This window comes from Patagioenas fasciata, chromosome 1 (assembly GCF_037038585.1).
Source record: "Patagioenas fasciata isolate bPatFas1 chromosome 1, bPatFas1.hap1, whole genome shotgun sequence".
NCBI classification, from domain to species: Eukaryota; Metazoa; Chordata; class Aves; order Columbiformes; family Columbidae; genus Patagioenas; species Patagioenas fasciata.
In genome coordinates, this window is record NC_092520.1 from 31,257,638 (window position 1) to 31,282,320 (window position 24,683).

At 39.1% G+C, this 24,683-nt stretch overlaps 1 protein-coding gene across 4 annotated transcripts in view; it reads right to left on the reverse strand.

The window, feature by feature from the left end:
• The window catches only part of FNDC3A (fibronectin type III domain containing 3A), a 121,405-nt gene that overhangs the window by 45,790 nt on the left and 50,932 nt on the right, over positions 1–24,683 (reverse strand). For 2 of the 4 annotated variants that reach the window (XM_065858924.2, XM_065859004.2), the window contains exons 4-6: positions 7,288–7,364; positions 3,990–4,227; positions 1,217–1,489 (exon numbers count right to left, since the gene is read on the reverse strand). In XM_065858924.2, coding sequence (XP_065714996.2) covers positions 1,217–1,489; positions 3,990–4,227; positions 7,288–7,364 — 588 coding nt within the window. Of the gene's footprint in view, positions 1–1,216; positions 1,490–3,989; positions 4,228–7,287; positions 7,365–11,875; positions 12,072–24,683 lie in introns of those variants that run through there. The other 2 variants (XM_065859139.2, XM_065859075.2) reach the window with 2 other exon arrangements.

Genomic DNA, 24,683 nt, shown 5'->3' on the forward strand with positions numbered 1-24,683 from the left:
TCCCCTGAAATAAATAATTTTGAAAAGTGGAGTCTTCAATTTTTCATATACATTACTTCTAAGGAACAATGAACATAATTTTCATAACACATGTAAACAACAGTATATTTTATCACCTATGCCTTGGTAAAGTTAGCTCACAGATAAATACTAAGTAACAGAAAGTAACCTGAAGCCAAGACAAAAGCCACTCTGGAACTACAGCGACAAGTATCCATTCAAGTTTGAAGCAATAGTTCCCAATTTCGGAATTCTGGTTGTATCTCAAAGGTGTCCCTTGGCACTAAGCTTTCCTGGAATATCATCTACACAGGTTTTTAAGCAGTTTTTTTAGGTTGAGAATTCCTGGTCTTAGTTTGACTCGCTTCCTTCACATTCCTCTGGTCTACAGCAGCTTAACACACATGGGTGAAAAATCATCATCTCAAAGCACACATCAATGAGTTAAGAAAATCATGGTTTATTTCCCTCAGCATCAGTAGCTACAACTCCCTGTTCTGAGAAAATAGTACTTGGCTGATCACAAGTCTCAGACGTTGAGTTCTGAATCTGAAGTGCTATGCCAGTGGCCTGAAAGTTGCACAGTGACATCATGAGATTCGACGACTGTATGACCAAGACTGAGTGAATTCAGTCTATTTATGGTGAAATGAAGTTACTAATAATAAAGACACTCCCTATGGCAGTGTCTTACAAAACAAGAACTCACATGGACTAGTGTGAGGACCAGTCTTTTGCTACAAGGGCCTCCAATAGTGAGTTGGTAGGGACAGGCATTACGTGAACTTCATATAACAACAGTATCTCTTTTACAAAATATTCCTCTTCAAACAGTTGAATGTAGGTTTCCTGTATCAGATACCTGGTTCTTTCCATGTTTTCTGCAATATCAAGCAGGCCATTAATATTCAGTGATTGCTCGAAATGTAAGCACCAGTAACTCTGGATAAAGCAGAGATTTTCTTTGAACAGTGTTATTAAGTATGACTAATAAGATCTGCTCAAATCTACATAGAGATTTGCAGTCAGTAGTTCTGTTCTCTTAGGTCCATTGTCCCAATATGAGGAATGGGTCAATTGCTCTTAACTCCATTCTATGTAAGTCATGACAGTTATGGACTACCACTCAAGTTCGAAGTGTGTTGTTCTATCTACAAATACTCAGCCAGACGCTGGACCTGCATAACACACATATGTTCTTTTTGTTAACCCTTACCTTCTACTTCTGTGTCTGTCTGAGAATTGCTTTTTCCTTTGCCCAAAGACTTGTTTTTGGTAGAACCTGTGCTTATTCCAGCTGCATCCTGTCCTTTTGTAAGTCCATTATGTTCACTTGTAGGAGAAGGACATTTCTGAGGAGACGATGGAGGACTGTTTAACTTATCCTTCTGAGTTCCATGTCGATCTTTCAATTTTTTTTGTAACCTTTCATATGTTTTACTAGATCTTTCATCTCTAAAGTTGGATCTTCCATGAGCAGGCAGAGTATCTAAATGAAGGAAGAAAAAAAAATCACTAAGAACAGAATGCAATTAAAATACTACTAAAAATGCTATGTGCTTCATGTGCACACTTGTGTGTAGAATTAGGTCCCTGCTCCTACTGGAAAACTTAAGTTTCCAGCAGATAAACTAATATACACCAATAGGATATTAAAAACATGTTAGAGAATGAAGTGTAATCTTTCTTTCCCACACCTTTTTTTCCACTTAAAAATTATTCTTAAAATGTTTCTATAATCTTCCTCGAGCCGTAAGGCACAGGATAAAGCCAACACAGAAAAAATGTGTTACTTCATTACACAGGAGGAGGTTTGCTCTAATGCTGAATAGAAAATACAGAAGTTTAAAGTTTTGGAATGCAACTAGAGCTCTATTACTTTAAAAGTGCTCTAGCGGAAATCAACAGGGAAACCCCCCCAGAAGCACTGGACAACTGAAAGACACTAAAAGACTGAAGACCGCATGGCTGGGTCTTGTAAGTACACTACACCTGTGCACAGGAACCCCAAGCGTTGCTGCAGTATCAGCAAAGTCCCATCTCCAAAGCCAGAATGTGGCTTTAGCAAAGAGTCAGTACCAGACTGATGAAAAAAAATAAACTACAGATTGATGAACTTCTCTGTCCGGTTCTAACATTTTTATCCATTTGCCTTTATGCTTAGAAACAGCTTACTAACTCAAGACTTAAAAAGTGTGTACCACATGGCACCAACTCTTTCCTCAGTGTAACCCTATCCACAATAAATGATGAAAGCTTTCAAAAAAACATCTCCTTCAAAGCCAGCAATGGAATATATAAATTTTAAGGTAAGCTGGATCACTCAGTCTGAAGAATGAAATTCATTATTTGTCGTTCCTTATGTGTGAGGAAGTTTAGAAAACAAGACCAAATAAAAACTTCCTTGCAAGAAGGAAAAAAAAAAATCAAAAAACTTGAGAACTTTTCAGTTTCTTTTTTTTAGGTCAGCTTAATTCCCTCAAAATTTGACAGAGAACTACTAGATTAGCTGTGACTATTTTGAAATTTGATTTTTACTATCATTAGATATTTAGGTGCTCTTGTTAGAGAATCAGCATGCTTTAAGAGTTTCTGTGTTTTTTTTCCTTCCCTTAAATTCAGATTCCTCGTATAGGAGCCTAACCATGGGCTTTGACTTCTGAAAGCCACAGCCAAAGTCAGTGGTCCAAAATTAAACATGAAATCTGTAGCAAATACATAACAAATTAAAGCATCCCTAGCTCTCTAATTCCCTAAATCCAAGGGCATCTAACATATATATTTAAAACAAAGCAAAACGAAAGAATCCCACTTTATCAATTTTTATTTTTTTATTAGCAGTTTAGCAAATCATTACTGAATTCATATTTAAGGAGATATAACCTAGCAGCAGAAATCTAAAAAATATTATTCAATTAAGTATTCAATGAAGAAGTATCCTTTATCTTTTATGCATTTAATTATCACACTCCAAGCTCTTAATTTAGCAAACTAAAAGCAAACAACTGCCAGCTACAGGAAATCAAGAAATTAATAAAACTATAAATAAGCACCCGAAGAGCATCTAATAATGTACTTTATCAAAGTAGTGCAAGGAAGAAATAAAGTTCAACTTAAGAATATAGAAACACTAAGAATTCCAGAAAGATCAAGACATTGGTATATTCTTATCTGACGTCTTTGTTCATCATGACTAAGGACAGTGACTATATGGAGGACATTTTTAGATTATTTTAGTAGTATCACAGAACACTGAGAATCTATGCATCTACAGCAATGTGACAGATTTGTGTTCAGTCTCCCCCTCCACAGCTTCTAGCTTCTTTCTCTAAAAACAGCAACGTGGCACAGCTCTCTGGAAGTCTTGCAAAGTCGGCACCTGCTCTACAGTAGTTTATCTAAGAAAAGCAAGTCTACCAGAAAAGTAAATATTAATGTAAGAACCCAACCCCTGAGTTAACAGATAGATAAACTTTGCTACTGAACAGAATTTAAGGCAGATGTTGATAGAACGACCCAAGACAGCTTCAAGTACAGTATTAAGTTTAAACCGGTGGTATCTGATGACTCAAGTTAGACTTCAATAGGGACACTGCACTAAATGCATACACTTTCATGAAAAATAGCAATTTTTTTTCATAATCAATACTCAGAATTCTTGTTTCATGTGTCAAAGACATGTATCTCAGAACAGTGCTCAGGTACGGATTTCAATGCTGAATCTCAGGGGAAGACATCAGCCAAATCACTACAAACCCTACCGGCATTGCTTTCCTGAGCAAATCACAGAATAGTTTCGGTTGGAAGGGACCTTCAAAGGTCATCTAGTCAAACCCCCCTGCAATGAGCAGGGACATCTGCAACTAAATCAAATTGCTCAGAGCATTTATACTGTCCTAAAATTACATCTGGTCCTTTGAAGGCAATCACGAGGCTGATGTGGTCTCCGGGGAAACTGAGTTTATACCTCTGTTCTATAAGCTACTTACCCAGATCCCCATATACTTGTGAGGTGTGATACTGTGGAATGTACTGCGTTGCCATGTCACCAGCTCCTGTCACGGGCGAGTATATATGACGAGGTGGAGGGGGGATCATGGCTGGAAGAGGAAGGAAGCCAGGCAGTGGGGGGTGCGGAGGCCTGTGTATCACTGCATGACCACCAGGATGAAATTCTGGAGCCTGGGGAACCACCACAACCCTTCGAACACCGTTATCCTCAATGACCTGGACGATGAGAGAGACCATGCACCAAAAGAAAAATGACAGTCTGAAAGGTATGTTTCTAAAGATACTTACACAAAACTAGGAACACTACAATCCTTAAATATAAGAAAAGGAAAATAGGACAGCATAAGAAAAAAAAATAGCACATATAAAAGGCTACCTATGCTAAGCGTATTAACTGCAACAACACCATTAATTTCGCAACGTGATCGGGAAAAAACACCATTAAAAAAAAAATCTAACTGTAACATCTTATCAACAACCAGGCATATTTATGGCATGAGCCTAGCTTCTCCCCAGGGTCTTGTTTCCACCCTCATTCACATTGCTTGTATGCTACACTGCTCCTAGGATTCGTTCTACAGCATAACAAGTAGATTGCTCCCTAGAAGTGATTTGGTGGGTGGATGGACCTCACTCTGCATAAATGGTGAGAGAAAAGGCACAACAGTGTCTGGTCTTTACTCTGTGACAAATTCAGTCCAGTGAAATTTTCTAAACACTGAAATGTAGCTTTAATTATTTAAGTCCTTTTTGCTTACACAAAAAAAATCATGATTTTATCAGTGGATTCAGATTATGCAGGAAGCAGCTTACATAAAAACCAGGCTATTTAGTTTACAATTTATTTGTTCTCTTGGGTCTTCCAGTAGCCTAAGTAACTCAGAAATAGATACCAAATTCATAGCAGCATGGACCTTAAGTTTAATAGTGTAAAATGAAAAGTCTGACAAGTCTATAACTGTGCCTCTAAATCCAACATCAACTCAACCGTAGGCCTCTACTAGGCAACTACACATAAAAACCCTCTAAAAAGCAGGAAGTGCACCATGTTAAGTATATCACCTTAAGTTAAAAAATAAATACGTTCGTTATCCATTATCTTCATTGTGCTAGCAAAACACATAGTTCTGGCATAGGCCTGCTTGGTTGAGTGAGCCAACCAAACATCACTGGAAAAGTCACTACAGACAGTGAATACAAACAGCTTGGAAAGGATGCATAGAGATGTGCTTTCCTTCCGAGTTTTAGAACTAGAGTTCGAAAAGGAATAGGAGGGGGAAGTAAATAAATTTATTAATTGTTTTTTATTTATGTGATATAGGAAAAATAAAAATGCTTTATACTGTAGTTATCCCCAGCTTCCAACAGAGGACAGTATACTATATCACTGCCAAACACGGACTGAAGCAAGTAGAGGTATAATAGAACTAAACGAAAATGGACAGACAAAAGATGGTTATGCTGATGTTGTTCTTCCAGGCTGATGGCTTTAGACATTTAGCTGGTTTCCAGTTTCTCTCAAAACATATCTGCAGCTGCTGACATATAAAAATGCACTATGCCTGAAGAAACCATGTAAGTTACTTTGCTGGGACTGTATTCAGTCTGGGGTAATTCTTAGCTCTACAGTGTTAAGACTTTCATGTTTGCAAGACTAGCATCAAATCCTGTGGCTTGTAACAGGAACTTCCATCATAAACCACAACATCTGGTATGTTTTGTCAGCAGTAAATAATTCAGAAGTCTTATAAACTACAGGTTTTCCTGGACTTTGATACTTCTACTCAGCTGAAAACACCAGACATGACCTCATTCCACCTGTACTCTGAGCTGGTCTATAGATGTGAGGCACCTCTGGTTCAAGAGTCAGAGCTGTCTTAGCACAACACCTGTCTGCGCTAACAAGCTCCAAGGGAAGGCAAACCCGTGTGTCGCAGCAAGGCCCAGTCCTACAGCCTGTCTGTGGCAAGCTGTCCTCAAAAGAAGGATCAAGTAATTTCAAAAGATTATTCCAATTGTCACAGGTTACATGACACTTTAAAAACTAAGTACTTCACCAATTTACTCAATAAATATGGTAAAACTCAGAATTTCACTTATCTCAAAAATTCTTTCAGCTCTTTAAAAACGAATTCTAAATAGGAATCAAGACTTTTTACTATGACCTAAAGATAAATAGAGTTGCATGATTATTTCAAATTCATTTTTTTTCTGCCTGTTTGGGCAGAAAACCATGAAGGATGCTTGAATCAACTTATCAGTCAACTTTGAACAGATGAAAGGTAAAACCACTGAACATTAGCCTGCCTAACCTAACGGCCTTTTTTTTTGCTAAAGGACAATTTTTAATGCGGTTCAGATAATCTGTGTAACATCTGCTGGATACTGTGAGGTTTTTGTTTGTATTTGACGTGTTGTGGTCTCTTTATTGTGTACACCATGGGGTGAACATTGAGTCAGATGTAGCTTGGTCACAACGACAGAACATCATAAGAAATACATCATGGAGAGTGATATTCATCTGCTCTAACTTCCAGGGCTAATCTACTAAGCCCTATGCTCATTCTGTAGTTGAGGGGAAGAAAGAGACACCATCTAGAAGGCCACACATCTCATTATAATAGAGGTGTCAAAAATAGCAAGAGGAATCACCCTTTTAATCTACTTTAAAGGATGTCCATGTTATCTAGCTCACATTTAATTTTCAGGCATCTAAATTAGGAATCACGCAGCACAGAAAATCAGAGCCCTATTTTAAGATAAGTTGTGGAAACACATATTATACAATAATTTATCCCAAATAGACAGCTGACATTTTTTCCATGTTGTTTGCTACACTTTTTCTAACTGATCTGTTTTACTCCTTATTTGCCCAGAACTTCCCAGACATGAACTACGTATGTATATGAAATTATATTGTTGCCAAAAGTAAATATCCACTAACCTACAATTCAGTACAGGGTCTACACAATGAACTACTTGGGTCACAGTTGTACTTTATGTTCAGAGGGCATCAAGTACATTAAGATCCTGAACTCAACAAGGAACTGTGCTTGTTATTGTCATGTAACTAGTTAATATATAACTAAACAAACACATATATAGCATGAGAAGTTTCCTATCACAGAGATACTATGGGGTATCTCCCCTTATTTACTTGCTTGACCACAGCAACTCTGAAACTTGACACATCAATTTACTGAATTACCTACTTTGGTTCTACTCGCATAATTTGCATGAAAAGAAAAAAAATACAAATCAAGTAAAGGGACGTACCTGTGGGGCATATCCAGGAGGCACATAAATAGTAGGCACTGAACCATTTGGGGACATCATTGGAACCTGAGCAGGACCTAAACAGGTTACAGAAATATTCAGTACAGCAGCAGTTAATAAGCTGGGAAAGCTCAAAGAACATACTGAACTGCAAAGTCTCTGTGAAACATACACACGATAACATGGATAAACAAAGGCAATGAACCGTACAGATAAAATTATAGCAAAGGGCACTCTTACAAATCTAAGAAACAGTCAAAAAAACTTCAGAAAACTAAATTAAAAAAAATCACCAGCAGATCTTTCTCTGCCAGTAAATTCACAAATAGCTTATGTCAAAAGTCCAAAGAAGTGTCGCAAGATGAAAAGAAAACACGAGACTTTAAAACAGAAACAAACCCCCCATATTTGAAACAAATTGCTGAAATGAGACAGCATTCAGTTAAGAGATGCAAAGTAAATTAGTTAGAAAATTGCTGCTCTGTTACTATAGACTTATCACCTCAAGTGGTGTCAGAACCAGAGGAGAGAGAAGTTGCAAAGAGGACACTAACTTAAGGTCACAGGGGAAAACTAACGCGTTACAAACCAGTAAGTCTGCTCCTGCTAATGGGAAAGTTTGTGATACCATGATGACCCTTGTACCATGCAAATGGAAACAACAGAGTTCGCAAACGCTTAGATAAATATGACACAAAGGGGATGTGTTAAGGTGGCATTTGTAGATTAAGTCCTGCCTGGAAAACTTGATACCTTCAAAGAGCACAGGGATGCTGTTACATGCTTGGATTTTCAAAAAGCTTTCCACAATCTTTCTCAAAGACTCTAAAAGAGATAATGCTGCTTTTGGTTAAAAAGGAAACAGGGCTTCTCAAGAATAGCTTGAGAACAGGGAACAAAGGACAGAAGTGATTAGCTTTCAAAGTGCCTGGAGTGACCAAAGGAATCTCGGAGGCATGCAGAGATGAATCTATTCAATGCATTAACAAAATCTCTGGACAAGGAAATGAACAGCAAGGTGACAAATCCTTGGTATGCACTCAGAGAGCTGCAAAGGAGCTCACAGTACTCAATGACCAGATGATGAAAACGCACAAAAAATAGTGCTGATAAGTACAGAGTAATGCACCTGGACAAAAACAACAGAAGTATTTGTTTACAATGATAAGCCGTAAGTTAGCTGCAAAAAAGCAACTATGGAGTTAGTACATATATTTCTAAGGAAATGCCAGGAAATGCACTGCTCAGTGGCATTTGCTGAAAGAAAGAGAACATTAAAAACCAGTACTAACAGTGAACAAGCAGAAAACATTATTACAGTATCCTATAAATCCACACTGTACCTCAATACCTATGTGCAATGCTTGTCTCCATCTTTCAAAAAGAACATACAGAGCTAGAAAAGGACCAGAAAAAATGTTTACAGTGGCTTTCCACCAGTTTATCAGGAAAGACTAAAAAGACCAGGATTCTTCCACCTGAAGATGGTTAAAACATAAAGACTTGCAGTAAAGAAATAGTAAAAGACCTATAAAAAAGCACCCACAAACTGCCTAAAAATGGGAAGATAGATCATTCATGGTTTCTCATGTGCAAAAGCCAGAGATACTAAATCAAATCACCAGGTAAAATTTTTAAAACAGATAGAAAGAATTTCTCATGAAATATGCAACTAAATTGTGTAACTCCTTGCTTTAAGAACATTGTGGAAATGAAAGGTCAGGTTCAGAAGAGGTTAACCAAATTTAAAGAAGTAATGCATTAAGAGCTGTAAAAAAATACAAGTACTTCTTTTGGTGCAGGAGATTATAAACAAGAAAGTTATCTGGTATGCCTGCCCTGTCCTTGCACACTCCCCTTTAGTATTTGATACTGGCCTCTAGGAGAGCAAACACATTGGCAGAGGCCTCAAGCGGGACCACCTACAGGTGTCCTTACATTCTTGTGTTTGAAATACACAAGGCAACAATCGCTTAAGTTTAATAATTAAAGAAAATCTGAAACACAATATAATCTGACCAGGCTCTGGGACAAGTACATAAGGCTGGGATTCAGACACTTCAAGCTGCATTCTCCAAATTGCTTGTTCAGTGTAGCGAAGGTAACAAGAGCGCCAACCCAACTCTTACTGAAGTTTCAGTAAGATTTCTGAAAGGGCATCCATAGCTCCACATTCATGTTTTTTTAAAACTCATTTAAGATCTGCAAACGGAAAGTGCTAAGTAAACGCAAGGTATGATACACAAGACTCCCGTACCTCATTCTTCTAAGTATGAACTTGACAGAAATATAAAGGTAACTATGTCCGAATGTCAAGAGAGGAGAAAAGGAACAAAAAGCATACTTTAAAAAAGTAGCATGTAATCCACCTTTATTACACATAAACAGATACAGAAGTTACTGTATAACAGCAAAGAATATAAAGACTACAGCAAACTACAAATTGAGAACTGAACCTTCTTTGTCTTTTTGCTCAGCTGAAACTGAAAAGTGTTTCAGAGGAAGTTTCTCCTGAGTATGAAGGACTACAAAGAAATGAAAGTGAAAAGCAGTGAAAAAGATACTGAAAGTGTTTAGAACATTAGCTTACAATAAATTCAAAAAATTCAACAGTAATGGAACTATATTTATTATAAATTGCCATTCAGCCAAATAATGGTTTAAGTTCTTACTTAAGAGGGTCGATTTTACACAGCTTATATCTTGTATTGCTTACTTGGAGGTTTTCCATTTTAAGCTGTGTAGTTTCAGGTAAACTGAGAATTAAGACCACAGTTATGGAGTTTTTTACAGGAAACTCAGCTTTTTGGGGGGATGAAGGAACTCCAACATGAACAGCCTGTTTCTTTGTGAACTGGTGGGTATTTCTGCATTTGGCTTCTTTTTTTTTTTGTTTTGCTTTAAAGATCTAAAGAACATTGAGAATACTTTTAAACTTCACTTATTTAGTGGTTTAATTTCTCTAAAACCAAAACCAGTAGTTTTCTCCAATCCAGTATAAAGGTTGATCCACAAAACCATTTTCAGTATACCCATAATCTAGTGGTCAGAAAAATAAAGACATAAAGGCAGCGTATGAACCTGAAAAAACATTGCAGTGTTACAGTAAAATTCATAGTTGGAAAACGTCCATTCCATCTTCAGCACTTTAAAGTTCCAGAATGAATGAACTCTAATTTACTTCTGATGAGATTTGCAAGTGGCTGTGGAATGAATTTAGACTGCAAAAGAACATTCAAGAAAATGGAAAGCATGGAAAAAAAGTTGGCAGACTTTATATATTCCAATGAACATAGGATCTTTACAGTTAAACTACTGATTTATTGCAGAAAGCATATTACTACCTGCAAAATTAAAAAAACCCACCTTCCCTGTCTTTAAAGATAAAATGCTAATATGATACAAAAGTAAATTTTTTTTTTTCTTTTGAAGAACAACTAATATGAAGATCTTGGCTCTACTTCAGTGAAATACACTGCAAGAGGAATATTCATGCTTTTAGGTATTGTGTAGACTGGTGCATGACACAGCCAGTGTGTTTTACCACAAGGTGAGACTGATTATAAAGTGCCAGCAAACAACATTCAGGAATCTGCGTCAAGCAAACACCTTATTTTCTATATTGCACATAAATGGAATTGACTTCATCCAAATTGCTACATTATAAATGTTGATAACTTGACTGTTGTAAGAGAAGGTCTCGAATCTTCTGTATACTTTTAGGTATACAAGTTCTTTTATGTAAGAAGTGGAAAAGAAGTATTGTGGGAGACAATCTATGTTTATACTTTATTCTTGAAAAATGACTCATCAAAGACAGTAAAGGTTTATTTAACTCAGCTGAAGCAGATGTTTCACCACACCTTCAGTTTATTATTGTCCTGAAATTCAGTGTTTCACTACTATGAAAGGGAAAGCTTGCAAAGTCTCTATGTAAGCATTTTGTCCTAAGTTTTAATAAAAATAAAAATCAAGGTGCCCACCAAAGATCACGTAAGACTCAAGAGTATGTGCCCTGAAAGAGGATATATATTTAAAAAATGGCAATAATGGGAGGAATACCTCGCCCCCCCCCAGCAACAGCTGGTGAAATTCCCCAACATGTCTATTTGAGTAGGCTGTAAAAAGCTCATTATGCTCATTACAGCTACAATAACCGTGTAGCAAAATTAACAGCGCTGCATGATCGCGAGGATCGTGACGAGCTGATCTAAACATAGCAACTCCTGAACATTTGAGGATACCGCCACCGCTTGCCTAATAGACCATTTCTTTTTATTTCCACCATTCGCTCCATGTTGAGTCTCCCACAGAGCCGCCCGGCGAGGTCCGCACCGCGGCCCCGGCGGTGCCCGCTCCCCGCCCGCCCCGGCGGATGCTCTTCCGGGGCAGTGACCGCCCATACCCCGTTCTTACAAAACCCGGGCTGGCCGCGGCCTCTTGCCGCACCGCCTGCCGGCTACAGCCACGGCGTGGGGGCCGCCGCAGCCCCCCAGGCCCGGCCGGCCCCCCCCTCACCTAGAGAGGGGCTGAGCAGCGCTCGGTTTCCCGTGTCTCTCACCCCGCGGGGGCTGCCCGCACACCGCACCTTGCTTGTCGTGTTTCACCGCGGCGGCCGAGCCGACCGGCCGGGACACCTTACCGCTCATTTCGGGTTGGGCAGCGGGCGAGCCAGGCCCGGGCTGGCGGCTGCTCCCCGGCGCGCCGCGGCAGGCGGGGCGGCAGCGGCGGCGGGCGGGGCGGGTCGCTCAGGTGCGCGGCTGCCCGCTCCGCTCCGCTCCGCCCCGCCCCGCGGCCTGCTCCGCGCCGCTGCGCTCCGCCCTGCCCGCGCCGCGGCCGGGAGACGGGCCGGCTGCTGCTCCGGGCTTCAAGGAGCGAGCGCGGCGGGTTTTCAGGGGGCATCGTCCCCGCCGCGGGAGGGTTGCTGAGCCATGCCGCCGCTCCGCTTTGCACTGCACTGTACCGACTGGCATCGGCTGGTTGTGATCCAAGTTCTTTAGCTGAAAGCTTTTACGGTAATTAGCATAATTAAGTTATAAAGGATTACTCCAGCCCCAGTCTTTCCACAGGATTTACCTTTAGCTGGACTGCTAATCAGTTTACACCTAAGAAAGGAGGTGCACCAACACACACTTTCTGGCCTGGCGGTCAGAAAGCTGCAATGACTTTGATACTAATCTATGTGGCTACTGCGGCTCATGAGCACCGCTATACTTAGCATTAGTCTAATGTGAACGGCGATGAATCACTCTTATCCCCAGGAGGAAATAGCATTCAGGATTTACTGCAGCACATTAGGTTAACTATGGCTCTATAACGGAACACCCACACTTTGACATCATGCAGGCGATGATATGCATCACTGACGCAAGCACTGGCAGGATCAAACACAAAGGCCACAGCAGTTGAAACAATAGAGAGCGCAAGCTGACGTAGCAGCACACCCCTCTAAGACTGACGGGCTGCAGTAAATCAATAGACCCAGATGCCACAAATAGTTGCACCACTTTGTCTTTTACATAACGGCTAAGACTTCAAAAGTTTTATTTTGAGCTCCCAGCAGCTACAACTAATTACAAAAACCAGTAACAACCACCAACAATTGGTTGATGTTTGTCTTGTAAGCTGTGCCTGGAAAATACTTCCAAATTAGTACTTTAGGTTCAGGCTCTAAAAACTTGTCACAAAGCATCAGCAGCTTTACATTTACTAGGTCCAATGTGATCAAAGCAAGTAACAGAAAAGAAGAGCAAACACAGAACTTAGTTAGGCCTGAGCTGAGGAAGAAGCACAAGAAAGACCTGTGAAGACTGCAAGGACACAGGCAGTGAGCAGACTTTGGTTTGCAATGCCGTCAATTTAACATATTCCTTATGCTTTAAATTCATCCTGACAAAACAATCCCTTCCCCCATCCATCTGTCTACTTTTGCCATCAAGGCTGTGGAACAGCAGCTTACAAAGCAGCAACTTCAATTTAAATATAGTAATTGGCTACAAAAATCTATCAGTAGACTACAGGCTGGCAAATGCGAGGAAAAACCTGAAGGTAAAATGTTCACATAGTTCCTTTGAAAAGCAGGGAAAAGAGGCATTGGTTTCATCCACAGAGACTTCGTAATAATGGGTAAAAGAGCAGAAAGCTGTGAAACCTATCTAAAGATTACATCCTAATGAGATCCTGATCTTTCCTATGAAACCATACATACATATTAAAAAAAAAAAAAGTGAAATCCCTTCTCATAGGCAAAGTGAAGAGATGACAAGTTCCTATAGCACTTTATCATTAATACAGCTATCAGTTTTCTTTCATAACAGCATCACATACTTTCAAAGGAAAAAGTTGACAATGGTTTCTATGTTCAAATGTTAAATGTACTTTCATTTCACCTGCTTCTAAACAATGACCATGGTGTTTTTTTTTGTGATGAAAAAGACTGCAAGCCCATGCCACTGAATGGCACAACTTCATGAAGTTAAACTTGGGAGCTTGCAGAAGGATGATTTTAGTGTTTTGAGAGACTCCAACAGTAAACATTCTTTCTGAAGCAATTGTGTGGCACACTGATGAGTTCTATCCTACTTCATTAAAAAAAAAAAAGAATCAATGAATCAAAGACGTTAATGTGGAAATACAACACAGACTTTGTACTGTGCACCCAAGATTGTTAAATTGCTCCATTCCATTTGCTGCTTCATGTTTAGACTTTGGTAACTGTCTAGAAACTAAGTGGAAGAGTTATGTTGAAAAAATTGTTCTCTCTCCCTTACACTCTTCCAATTTAAATATCAGGTGAACCATAAATCATTGCATTTCAAAAGGAGCCAAATATGATATCCTATTCTTAATACAGGGAAGCTTTGACGAAAATATTTTATGAAAAATAACCTGCACTCATTCTAATCTGTGTTGCATATTTGCTTAGCTTTTTCCTCATGGAGAGCCTGATTTCCTAGTGCTTACGCTGAGCAGTACTGATCCACACTTTTTCAGGCTAATATTTAGTATTTGTGCACACTGCTTAATCACGTTCCATTTGATTCACAACATTCAGGATAAACTACAATTTAATCATCTAACAGTTGTTGCCACTAGGAATTTGTGTTTTCCTAATCAGTTTTTTTTTTTTTTTTTTTTTTTTCCATATAGCACTGCAGGCCGGGAAGTTAAAAAGTTAAGCAGTACTGCTGACAGCTACTTGTGGTTAAGATGTGAATAGCACAAGTGAGTCTCAACAGTTGGCAGTTCCTGGTGTGTAGATGGTGGCTTCTACAAAAGGGCACGTTGATTCAGAGAAGAGAGACCTTGGAAGGAACACATGTTAACTTCAGCTTCCCCCTTCACCCACCCCCCCAAGTTGTACCAAAATGAAATTATGTAGTATAATTATTTTTAAAGGCCTTTTTTGGCATCATTCTATTGAACTTATTATACTAATGAGTCAGTTTTCCTGTGGATGCTTACCTGGCTACATTGATTTGAAACTAGAGTGCAAAATTATCTGGCCCTTTCTGCTGTCTCAGAGCTGGCATTCAAAGAAGCACCCCTCTCCCCCCCACACTTGGTGCAAATTTCATAATTATTATACACATATGTGTGCGTATATATATTATGACTTGGATATGACTTATTGAATATTACTTATATGAATACGATGTATTGATTAAGAAAAAAAAAAGCACGCATATAAATGCTGAAACAATTTTACCAAATCCTAGGGTAGGGTATTTTAAAACTATGGATGAAAATACACGGAAAACTCTGTGGATATAGTAAAATTCTGTTTGTGCAAACTGTGATTGAGTATTACAACACACACAGTGTGAGAAACTCAAGCAAGAAATTAATACCAGAAAAGGCTGACAAGAGAAAATTCAGTGCCCAACTCAAATTTTTATTTATACCCAAGGCAGACCGCCTCTAAAGATGTACTAATTTGAGTCCCTGGAATCTACTAATAACATATACATTCATGTGAAAACCTCAAAGTTGTTTAGGCTTCAATCGAATCGTATAAACAAACACGATGCAGATTCAGATGGTCCATTTAAAATAAAACAAAGCACAACAAAAATTATTATGATTGTAAGCACATGAAGTCCTTCTAAGATACAAAATAAATACCACATGCATCTTTCTTTAAAGGGATCAATTTAGGAGTGGTCATTCCTAACTGGAAGACATAAAATAAGCAGGACACAAAGTGTGTCAGCTTTCCAGGAATCCCATAATTCAGGTTTCTTCATGATTTAGCAGAAAGAGTGAACACTAGGCAAATCTAGAATGACACTGGCTCCACAACTAGAATTCTAGGGTGCAAAATCAGAGCTAAATCTTGTTCATAGTAAAGGCTGAAGGTTTGTGATAACTGCTGATTTAATAAGTAAGACCCTCATATCCAACAGCTCTGTACCACTGAAATTTTACTCTCTTAGATGTAATTATTGTACTAGGTAAGTGAAATTGGTGTTCTGGTCAGATGAAAAGGTCTTCTGTAACAACACAAAGAAATGGAAAGAGAGTTCAGTCCTACAGGACTTTCTCTCTTCACACTCTCTATGTACAGTTATTCGTAGGCCTACATTAGAGGCATTCACTTGAGTCCACCAAAGCTTGTACCAACCTCGCAGTTCCATAAACAAATGTTCAGATGTAGGTTTCTAAACTATGAAATAAACTTTGAAGTGACGCTTTATTAGACAGTTCTGTTCCAAATCATGAGTGAAGAAAACGGTTCCTGAAGCTGACAATTCAAAAGGTGACATTCAATAATATGAAATCCTTCTGTCATGACACAAACTGTAGGAAACAAGCCCCAAGCAGATGACACAATCGTTGCATGACAAAAATGAGACATAAGACCAAACTGAAAACATCAGATGTTACACAGCTTACACTCTGCAGCATCTAAAGCAAGCACTTGACTGCGGCAGGGTGATTCACTGGCTGCCTCCAGAGCACATCTCTGCTTCTGCACCTTCGTCAGGGAGCTGCCTCATGCCAAATTATACAAATCACTAAGCACAGTGTGTCCTCGAGTAGATATCTGGCTCAGGCCTGCTCTAGTCACTCTTCTGTCCAATTTCAGTAGAATACATCAAGTATTTGAGAGTAGATTCCTACTGTCAGGAAAAGGTGGTCTTCCCGTTGAGTTAGTAGGTGGGCTGAACTCTGTGCTAGGCTCAAGCGGATTAACCCCACAGCTTGCTTCTGTCCAGGAGCATGCTATGAACACCAGACTACAGAATAACCTGGGTCACCGCTGCTGAAGATGGACCACTAAAAGCTGGAAAGCAACACACTAAGCTCCTGTCTATGCTAGAGATGCTTAACTCCTTTAATCCAAGAGCTTCTAAATGGACAAGACAGAGCCAGCCTTTAGAACAGGAACCAGAACCCAGGACTTCACCTAAATCGTACAGGAATCCCCATTACGTCAATAGAAAAAGGCAAATTGCCTTCCCCTGGAGTTTTCGTCTAGAATCTTACCTTTTTCAGAGGTGAAGATGCTGATCTCCAACAGATGACATGGAGAAAAGCCTGAACTCAGAATACCATGAGGCTCTGCTGGAATCAGGAACTACAGGTTCAGATTCTATGGTACTTCAGATCTCAATTCTGGGCAAGTGCTTTAACCAATTTCCTGCTGCTGATACTGTTTGCATTTGAGGATAAACTTAATATAGCCCAAGTGAAAAATAGCTTTTCCTTTTGGAGAGAAAGGCAAAATCTATATAGTGTCTTTATATTGTCTCTATTCTGGCATGGTTTTAATGCCTGGCTTCTGGCTGCCCCTCTGCAGCCTCATGTTTTGTACAATTACAGGCATGTAGGGAATCCCATGGTCAAAACAGGAGAAGCAATGGATTAAGTTTGCTTGCTAGGATCTGGTCATGATTCAGTGGGTGAGACATGGGCTGTGTCAGAGACTTTTGCAGCTAAAAGTTTCTCAAGTTAGAACTAAGGTGGAATTCAAATGCCTTGAACATGACTCCTTGTGATCACAGTTCATTGCACAGACATACTTTTTGGTCTTTTCAGCAATAACAAACAAGCCTATGATTGCAGCTACAATAGGGGATGCTCTGAAGACAGTGGAAATAAAAGTTTGACTGAAAAACTACTGATCTTAAAAAATCTTAGTAACATTGCACCTGACATGATAAATACTTAAACATTCAGATGAAAACTTCTGATTCTGCTGTTGACTTAAGGTCAACACACAAGAATTTTCATGTTCAAAAGGCTTTGCAGAAATTTGGTCCCAAATTAATTAACCCCAAATCAGGGCACACATAAAAAAGAACTGAAGTTCTCAGTCAGACTTAGCAGCATAGAAAGGCACCATGCTTACTACCAACACCCAGAGCCTCTTCTGTAGTGAAATGTTTCTACCATCATAGAGATCACAAAACACCATCAACTGATTCCCACTGCACACTCACATTTTACTGTTCAAAGTGATTCAAAAGTGTTTCTGAGGGCCTGGGTTAGCTAAAAAATAATAAATCATCACTGGCTAACTAATAAAGGCTCTGCAAAATTGTATTTAAGTCTTTCAAGCTTGTTTTAGCATTTGAAATTTAAAATTTTGTCTTTTTGGCTTTTTATGTGACAAAGGCTCCTTGATTCTCCACAATGAGCTCTTTACAGGTCCCTTCAACAAGGAGTTGTTTTCTCCAAATCTCAAGCAACTTAGGACACAGGGAAAGTATGTAAGCAAACATTAAGTACATCTGTGCCAAAGGTTGTTGTTGATAAAAAGCTTTCAACAACATTGATAAATATGGATTATCAGAAAGAATGTATGTGGTAAAGCAAAGATAAGCCTATGCCATTACAGTGTTCTCTTCAAATTCAATTTCCTCTGTCACCAAATACATTTTAGAAAGTAAAATACCCACTACTTTGGCAGCCAAAATGAACTCAGAGCCAGAAAGAACTATGTAAGGAATCTACTTACCTGTGCCAAACAAGAGTCCAGGGAGCAAACAACTAACTTGGTTCAGACATATAAAAGTTGTCATTCCATACCAGAAGAAAGGGAAAAAGATACATGCATACTGTGGAGCTCCTTACCATGCATTATGTATGGATCAATATATCCCTCTACTAAGGTGCTGAGACAATAAAATTACTTAATAGCTGGAAAGTAAATGTGGCCTTTGTGCAGAAACCTTTTTATTGCTTCACTACTGTCTGGATGCAGGAGATCTAAATCTTCTGTTGCTGGACTGTCAGGGCTCAAGGACTGAAAAAGGCCTCATGAATCAAGCCTATTCTCCTGCAACTGCAGTTTCATTCCTCTCCCCCATTATCATATGTCAAGATCCATCATAAATGGATTCTATGTAAAAAGCATCAAGACCAATCTTAAAACAGTCAGTTCTTTTACCCATATGTCTCCCACTGGACTGCTGTTCTAGAGCATCCCTCTCCTGTGTAGCCTGGAGGCTTCTTGCAATTATATAAAAGTTATTCACAGCCATTTGACATCCAGCTGGGCTCTAAACCAGCTCTGGCATTAACTATTAACTTTTTTTTTTTAATCCCTGGTGTTTACTTACCTATTCCTAACGAAACTCCCTTTTTGCCAAACAAACCAAGCTCTTCTATTTTCCTTTTATAAAATGGGCTCTTCATTCTCCTGAATATCCTAATAGCTCTTTTCTACAACACCTGGAATCAGTTTCATTTCATCTTTTGTAAACATGAATTGTCAAATGATAGTTGAGGTCTCAGCAGAATCTTGTAACATCCTACTAAACGTCCCAAGCTGTATTAGCAACAACAGCCCTGCTGCATTTTATGATCACAGTAACCTTTACAGATACATTGCACTGGAAATAATACTTATCTTGTGAGTCAAATAGCTTGTCTGCTTCCTCCTTATCAAGTTTCGAGTGAGGAGATCCCCATTTATAATTTATTAATCTTATGCATGACCTTGCATTGTATCTAACTGCATTTCACCCTGTTCAGGGGTACCATTCAAACAACACTCCTTTTGACAAGTAATGCATGTTCTTCTTGATATTTTTTAACACTTCTGATGCCATTGGATTTGTTTGGGTGATCAGCTTTGCTGAAATGCCAAGTATTTCTAGAACATCATGATAGCTGAAAGATACCCAAGAGCTTTGGTTACTGAGTGATTAAGAAGGGATATATTTACATTCCAGGCTAGCTGTGCATCATGCTTTAGCATTCAATCCTTTCTTATTTCATCCACCATTTAGGATCTTTAAAAAAAAAAAGAGTAAGCATATATTGACTTTGTTGAAGTTCTTTAGAGAGAAAGATTAAAAAAAAATAAAATTCAGTACTATGCTTTGAATTTTGCAGCATGGAGACAGGCAACATCCAGGTACCTGTCCTCGAGACTCTACTGCATACCTGCAATTCTTTACATCTGCATTGTCTGGTCCTTCTATTTACTTCTCACTGGCCTTCAGATTCCCCAAAGCAATATCCTATATAGATATAACCTTACCCGGCATTCAGCCTCTTTTTCTATGTGGCATGTTCCCAGCCCCTTCAGCCCTCCATCCAGCTCCCTCAAGCTGCACAGAAACATCTACTACTTGCCCAAATGCAGCAGCACAACACCACCACACAACAAAATGATGCAGCAGCACAGATACAAGTGCTTCTGAAAAGCCCAAACCCAACACCCTTCTATTTAACTACTGTCACCAAGACAAAACTAGATTCTTTCTCATCAAAAATAATAGATCTCTTTTTCAGATGAGAGGACGAGGCTCAGTAACTGGAAAAAAGAGAGAAAAAAAAGAGAATGCACTAAAATTCTATGAACATAATGCACTGTTGGAAGGCTATTATGGGCAAATTGGTGTTCTGGATGGTATTTTAAAGACCTCTCAGAGGATGAACTGGGGAAACAACCTACAGATAAAGCCATGCGGGCATATGAATCAGATTTCTAGTCTCGTATGTGTCATTTCTAAGGAATGCAAGGAAACTTGAGTGTATATACCTGCAATTAAGAGGAAAGGGGATTCCCAAGGTACATCTTCCTCCTTTTTATGCAATCTTTCTTTGCATGAGAATTAGAAGGGTGTAGTAAACATAAAAACACACCTTTCACAAATATTTTATTGAAAAGGTTACATACGCGTCATGTCAGATTTAAAACCTGTGTAGAAAAGTGCTGTTCTAACACACATGGGCCTGAAGTCCACAGCAAACAGAGATCAAACTTTCAACAATCAATCTCAAAACCTCATGGTTGCCAGTCCTCCTGTATCTGCGTGCAGTCCAAGTCAAGGAAATGAGTGGAAGTCAGGCTCACACTAGTAAAAGTCCTCTGCATCTCTGTTCAGCGTTTGCTGATATTCACTTTTATTTTTCATCGCTCTTAGCAGGTGATTTTTAAAGCTCATTTATGCTGGACTAACTTTAACTGGCTCCAGTTGCTCAGGCAACTTACTAAATATTTTCACTCACTGATGCATTGTTTAGTCATCAGATGCTCCCCAAATCTGGACTGCCAGTAGTGTCACACAAAATCACAGGTAGTCACTTTGCTTTTGACCCCTTACTATCCAATTGAGAAACAAAATTCTCTTTAAGAAAAAATAGTTAACTTCTCAAATTACCAAACTGATTTTGGGCTTTAGGCACTCCAAGGATCTGCCTACAAGACAGCTTTATTTGTATTACGTACTATTTTTTAAAAAAAGTCTTACTTAAAAAATATATCAAACAAAACAATTCTGTGCCTCGTGACAAAATGAGACACAAAATACGTGGAAAGCATAAAAAAAAGTAAGAATAAACGCAAACTTAAGTATCTTTGATATAATTTTCCAAATCTTCCTGCTACTTAAGAGTTTTACTGAGATGTCTCTTGGCTGCATAAACCATAAGATCTAATTTTGCCAAGAGAGAGGAGCCTTTCAGAGCACAACCTCCTCAAGGCTAAAGCAGCTGAGGATTTAATACAGTAGCGCTTCACTTAAATTCTGTCTTTCAAGAGACTATCTTAAATGCAACTTGTAGAAAAAACAGAAAGGCTGACAGTTCTGTCTACACACCCTTCTCGTCCTATCTGTCATCTTCAACCTTCATTCTGATTCTTAGAAAGAAGGCTGCAGTGTTATTAAATTACAGCTCCTGTACCCAGCAGTTCTTTCTCTGCCCTCTTCCTGGGAATTTGGTTGTTTCTACCTGCTTTAGTTGTTTGGTGTGTTTGGTCAGTTTGGTTTTGGAACTGGTTTGCTCAAGCTGTGTTTTATGAGTAGGGGTTTTCCAACTGTGGGACTTTGTCTCAGCCCACAGTCCTGTTGTGGTCTTTGCTCAACACAGTCCTTCTACTTTAAAAGACTTGTCCATATTTCATTAAGATATTCCTAGGGTTGTTGCAAGACTTCATTATGAAGAGATCATGAGGCATACTTACTATCCTACTCACAGTAACTTTCTTGCATCTTACTGAAACTACAATTCCATATTAACTTCTTTTTAAGAATTATTAATGAAGCAATAATATAAACTATTGGTTTGTCATTCATATTTCTCGTTGCAGCTCTTTCTTTGGTTGCTTTGGAAGACACATCCATTCCACCTATGAATACAGCTGTCAGGATCATCCAGGAGAAACCCAATATACACAGTATTTATGAAGATGGCCCATATGTAGAGCACCAAAGGGAAAGCATAAGTGAAACTGCTGGAGATTTGGCTACTGGAAAACACAAATTGAGAACAGGCACAGGAGATAAACCATGTGCTCATGGAATACCTGACTAATCAAAAGGGAAGGAAGGTGTAGTCAGCTTCTTTAGTAGCTCTAACACCACTACCTTGATATCTGTCTACAAGTTACTAGACTAGGTGTTGTACAGTATTTTTTAAAAAAATCGGAGGCTCTTTGGATGGTGTGCTAGGGCACATGCTCCACACAGCTGCATTTTTTAGAAAGCTCTTTGCAATATGAGAAAGAGGATCTCTTTGGCAAAAGAAAAGAAGAACAGCACTGCAGATAGCTGTATTTACTACTACGACTTTAGCCCTTCTAACTGTCTGAAACCTCATGTAATTACACTGTTTCTTAATGGCTTTAAGTGGCAGAACTCACATGCTTGTAATTGGTCTTTAACTCACATTACACAGTAGCTGTTTGTATTTGTGCACAGCCAGCCTATATGTTTGTAATGACCTTGTTATCTTTTCTTCTTCCTTTCCCTCATTTGGATAATAAACTGCTTTAGATGTAAAACAGATTGATGCATGTCTGCAAAAGGAAGAAGGGGAAGTTATATTACCATGATTTTAATGAAGTTGAAGAGTGTCATGATCATGTAATTCAAGCAAGTTGACAAAACCACAGTCATTCAACAGACAGTCAAAAAAAGACAACTATAATCATTTACTATTAATAACACATGCACAGCCATATCTATCAAGCCATGCACTGCTGATTCATCCATTAGAAAAAAGCAAAACTAAGAACAGAATAAAAAAACCACTGGATTCAAAGTTGCAACGTTCAGTTAGATACTACATTCTGGCAAGAAAAGTGTACCTGGACTCAGGCAGTAGCTTTGCACAGGTGAAAATGAAGGAAAAGAAGACTAATCTCCTGGTCTCTTTCTGTTGCTAACTTGGCCATCTGTCTACACAACAACTTAGAAAAAGGGTGTCAAACTCATTTTCAACGGTGGCATTTATACATTTATACAGTCCTAAAATTATATTTGGTTCTTTGAAGGCAACAGCGAGGCTGATGTGTCCCCTGGTTAAAATGAGTTTGACACCCCTGACTTGGAATCATAGAATAATTTTGGATGGAGAAGACCTTTAAGATCATTGATTCTAACTGTTAACTTAACATTGTCAAGTCCACCTCTAAACCATGTCCCTAAGAACCTCATCTACGCATCTTTTAAACACCTCCAGGGATGGTGACTTCACTACTTCCCTGGGCAGCCTGTTCCAGTGCCTGACAACCCTTTCCGTGAAGAACTTTTTCCTAATATCCAATCTAAACCTCCCCTGCTGCAACTTGAGGCCATTTCCTCTCGTCCTATTGCTTGTTAGATGGGAGAAGAGACCAACACCCTCCATACTACAACCTCCTTTCAGGTAGTTGTAGACAGCGATCAGGTCTCCCCTCAGCCCCCTTTTCTCCCGGCTGAACAGCCCCAGTTCCCTCAGCCGCTCCTCATCAGACTTGTGCTTCAGGCCCATCACCAGCCTCATTGCCCTTCTCTGCATTCTCTCCAGTACCTCAATGTCTTTCTTGTGGTGAGGGGCCCAAAACCTTAAGCATCGAAGAAGAAAGCAAGGAGGCAGAGCCATGTCAGGTCCTGTAAGCTGCTGGCATGGCTGTGGCAGCCTGGGCCTGTGTGGGGTTCATTCTGTCTTGAGGAACTCTGCAAAAATAATGCCTGTGGAAAGCTGCTCCACAGCCATGAAGATTTTGGTTTCCTTCCCAGTCTGTCTCCTACCCTTCACAACTACCACATGTCTGAGAATGGTCCAAAACATAAGGCAGCCATGACTACTTTTTGGAGTACAAACAGAACAAGAGTAAAAAAAAAAATAATTCAAAGCTATTTCTTCGTTAACAGTAATTCTTTGACATGAGTCTGAATACTTTCACAGCTACAGCTATACATCAAGAGTGGAGCAATACAACTGAATCTCACAGGGTGCAATCTTCCTGTGGTCTCATCTAACAATCTGTAGTATTTTTCCAACAGATGACACACCAGACTGTATTCATACTGTACATCTGGTAAAACAGGATTTAACAAAAGAAGTTCTTGATGCACAAAGTTCTAGCCTTTCCATTTTTATGAAAACCAGTGCAATGACAATTTAAAAGCATTAAGTTTGAGTTTCTATAAAATAAAAGCACCACCATTTCCTTTTGAAGAATAAGATAATGAAATTGAGAAACCTTTTTCTTTGTTTAGCAAGTTAGCAATCTTCAAGAAACTATTATTTCAGTCAACTAGACTACATCCAGTGAAGACATAAAAAACATTATCAGCATAAGTTCTTTTAAATGTTAGGATATTAAGTGAAAATACTAAGTAAAATCCTTTTCAGACTTCTCTGCCTTCATCTCTGATCTTTGATGCTCTTCAAACTGCTAACTACTTGCATTAGACACACTTTCTACTTATATTAGAAACCAAGAAGAGATCCCACATAAATCTTCACCTCTTTTTCCCCATAAAGCAGGCAGTACAGTGCTATTTCTTTCCCATCAATAGCTCAGTCAGGGAAGAAAACATGAACTGACTGCAATGCCAGGGGACTATTATGGCCAGATGCAGACCTGTCAAGCTTAACATGCTTCACATAAGACTCATCCAACTGATTCCAGGCTCAGCCCACAGTAGCACCTGAATTTCAGTAGTTTG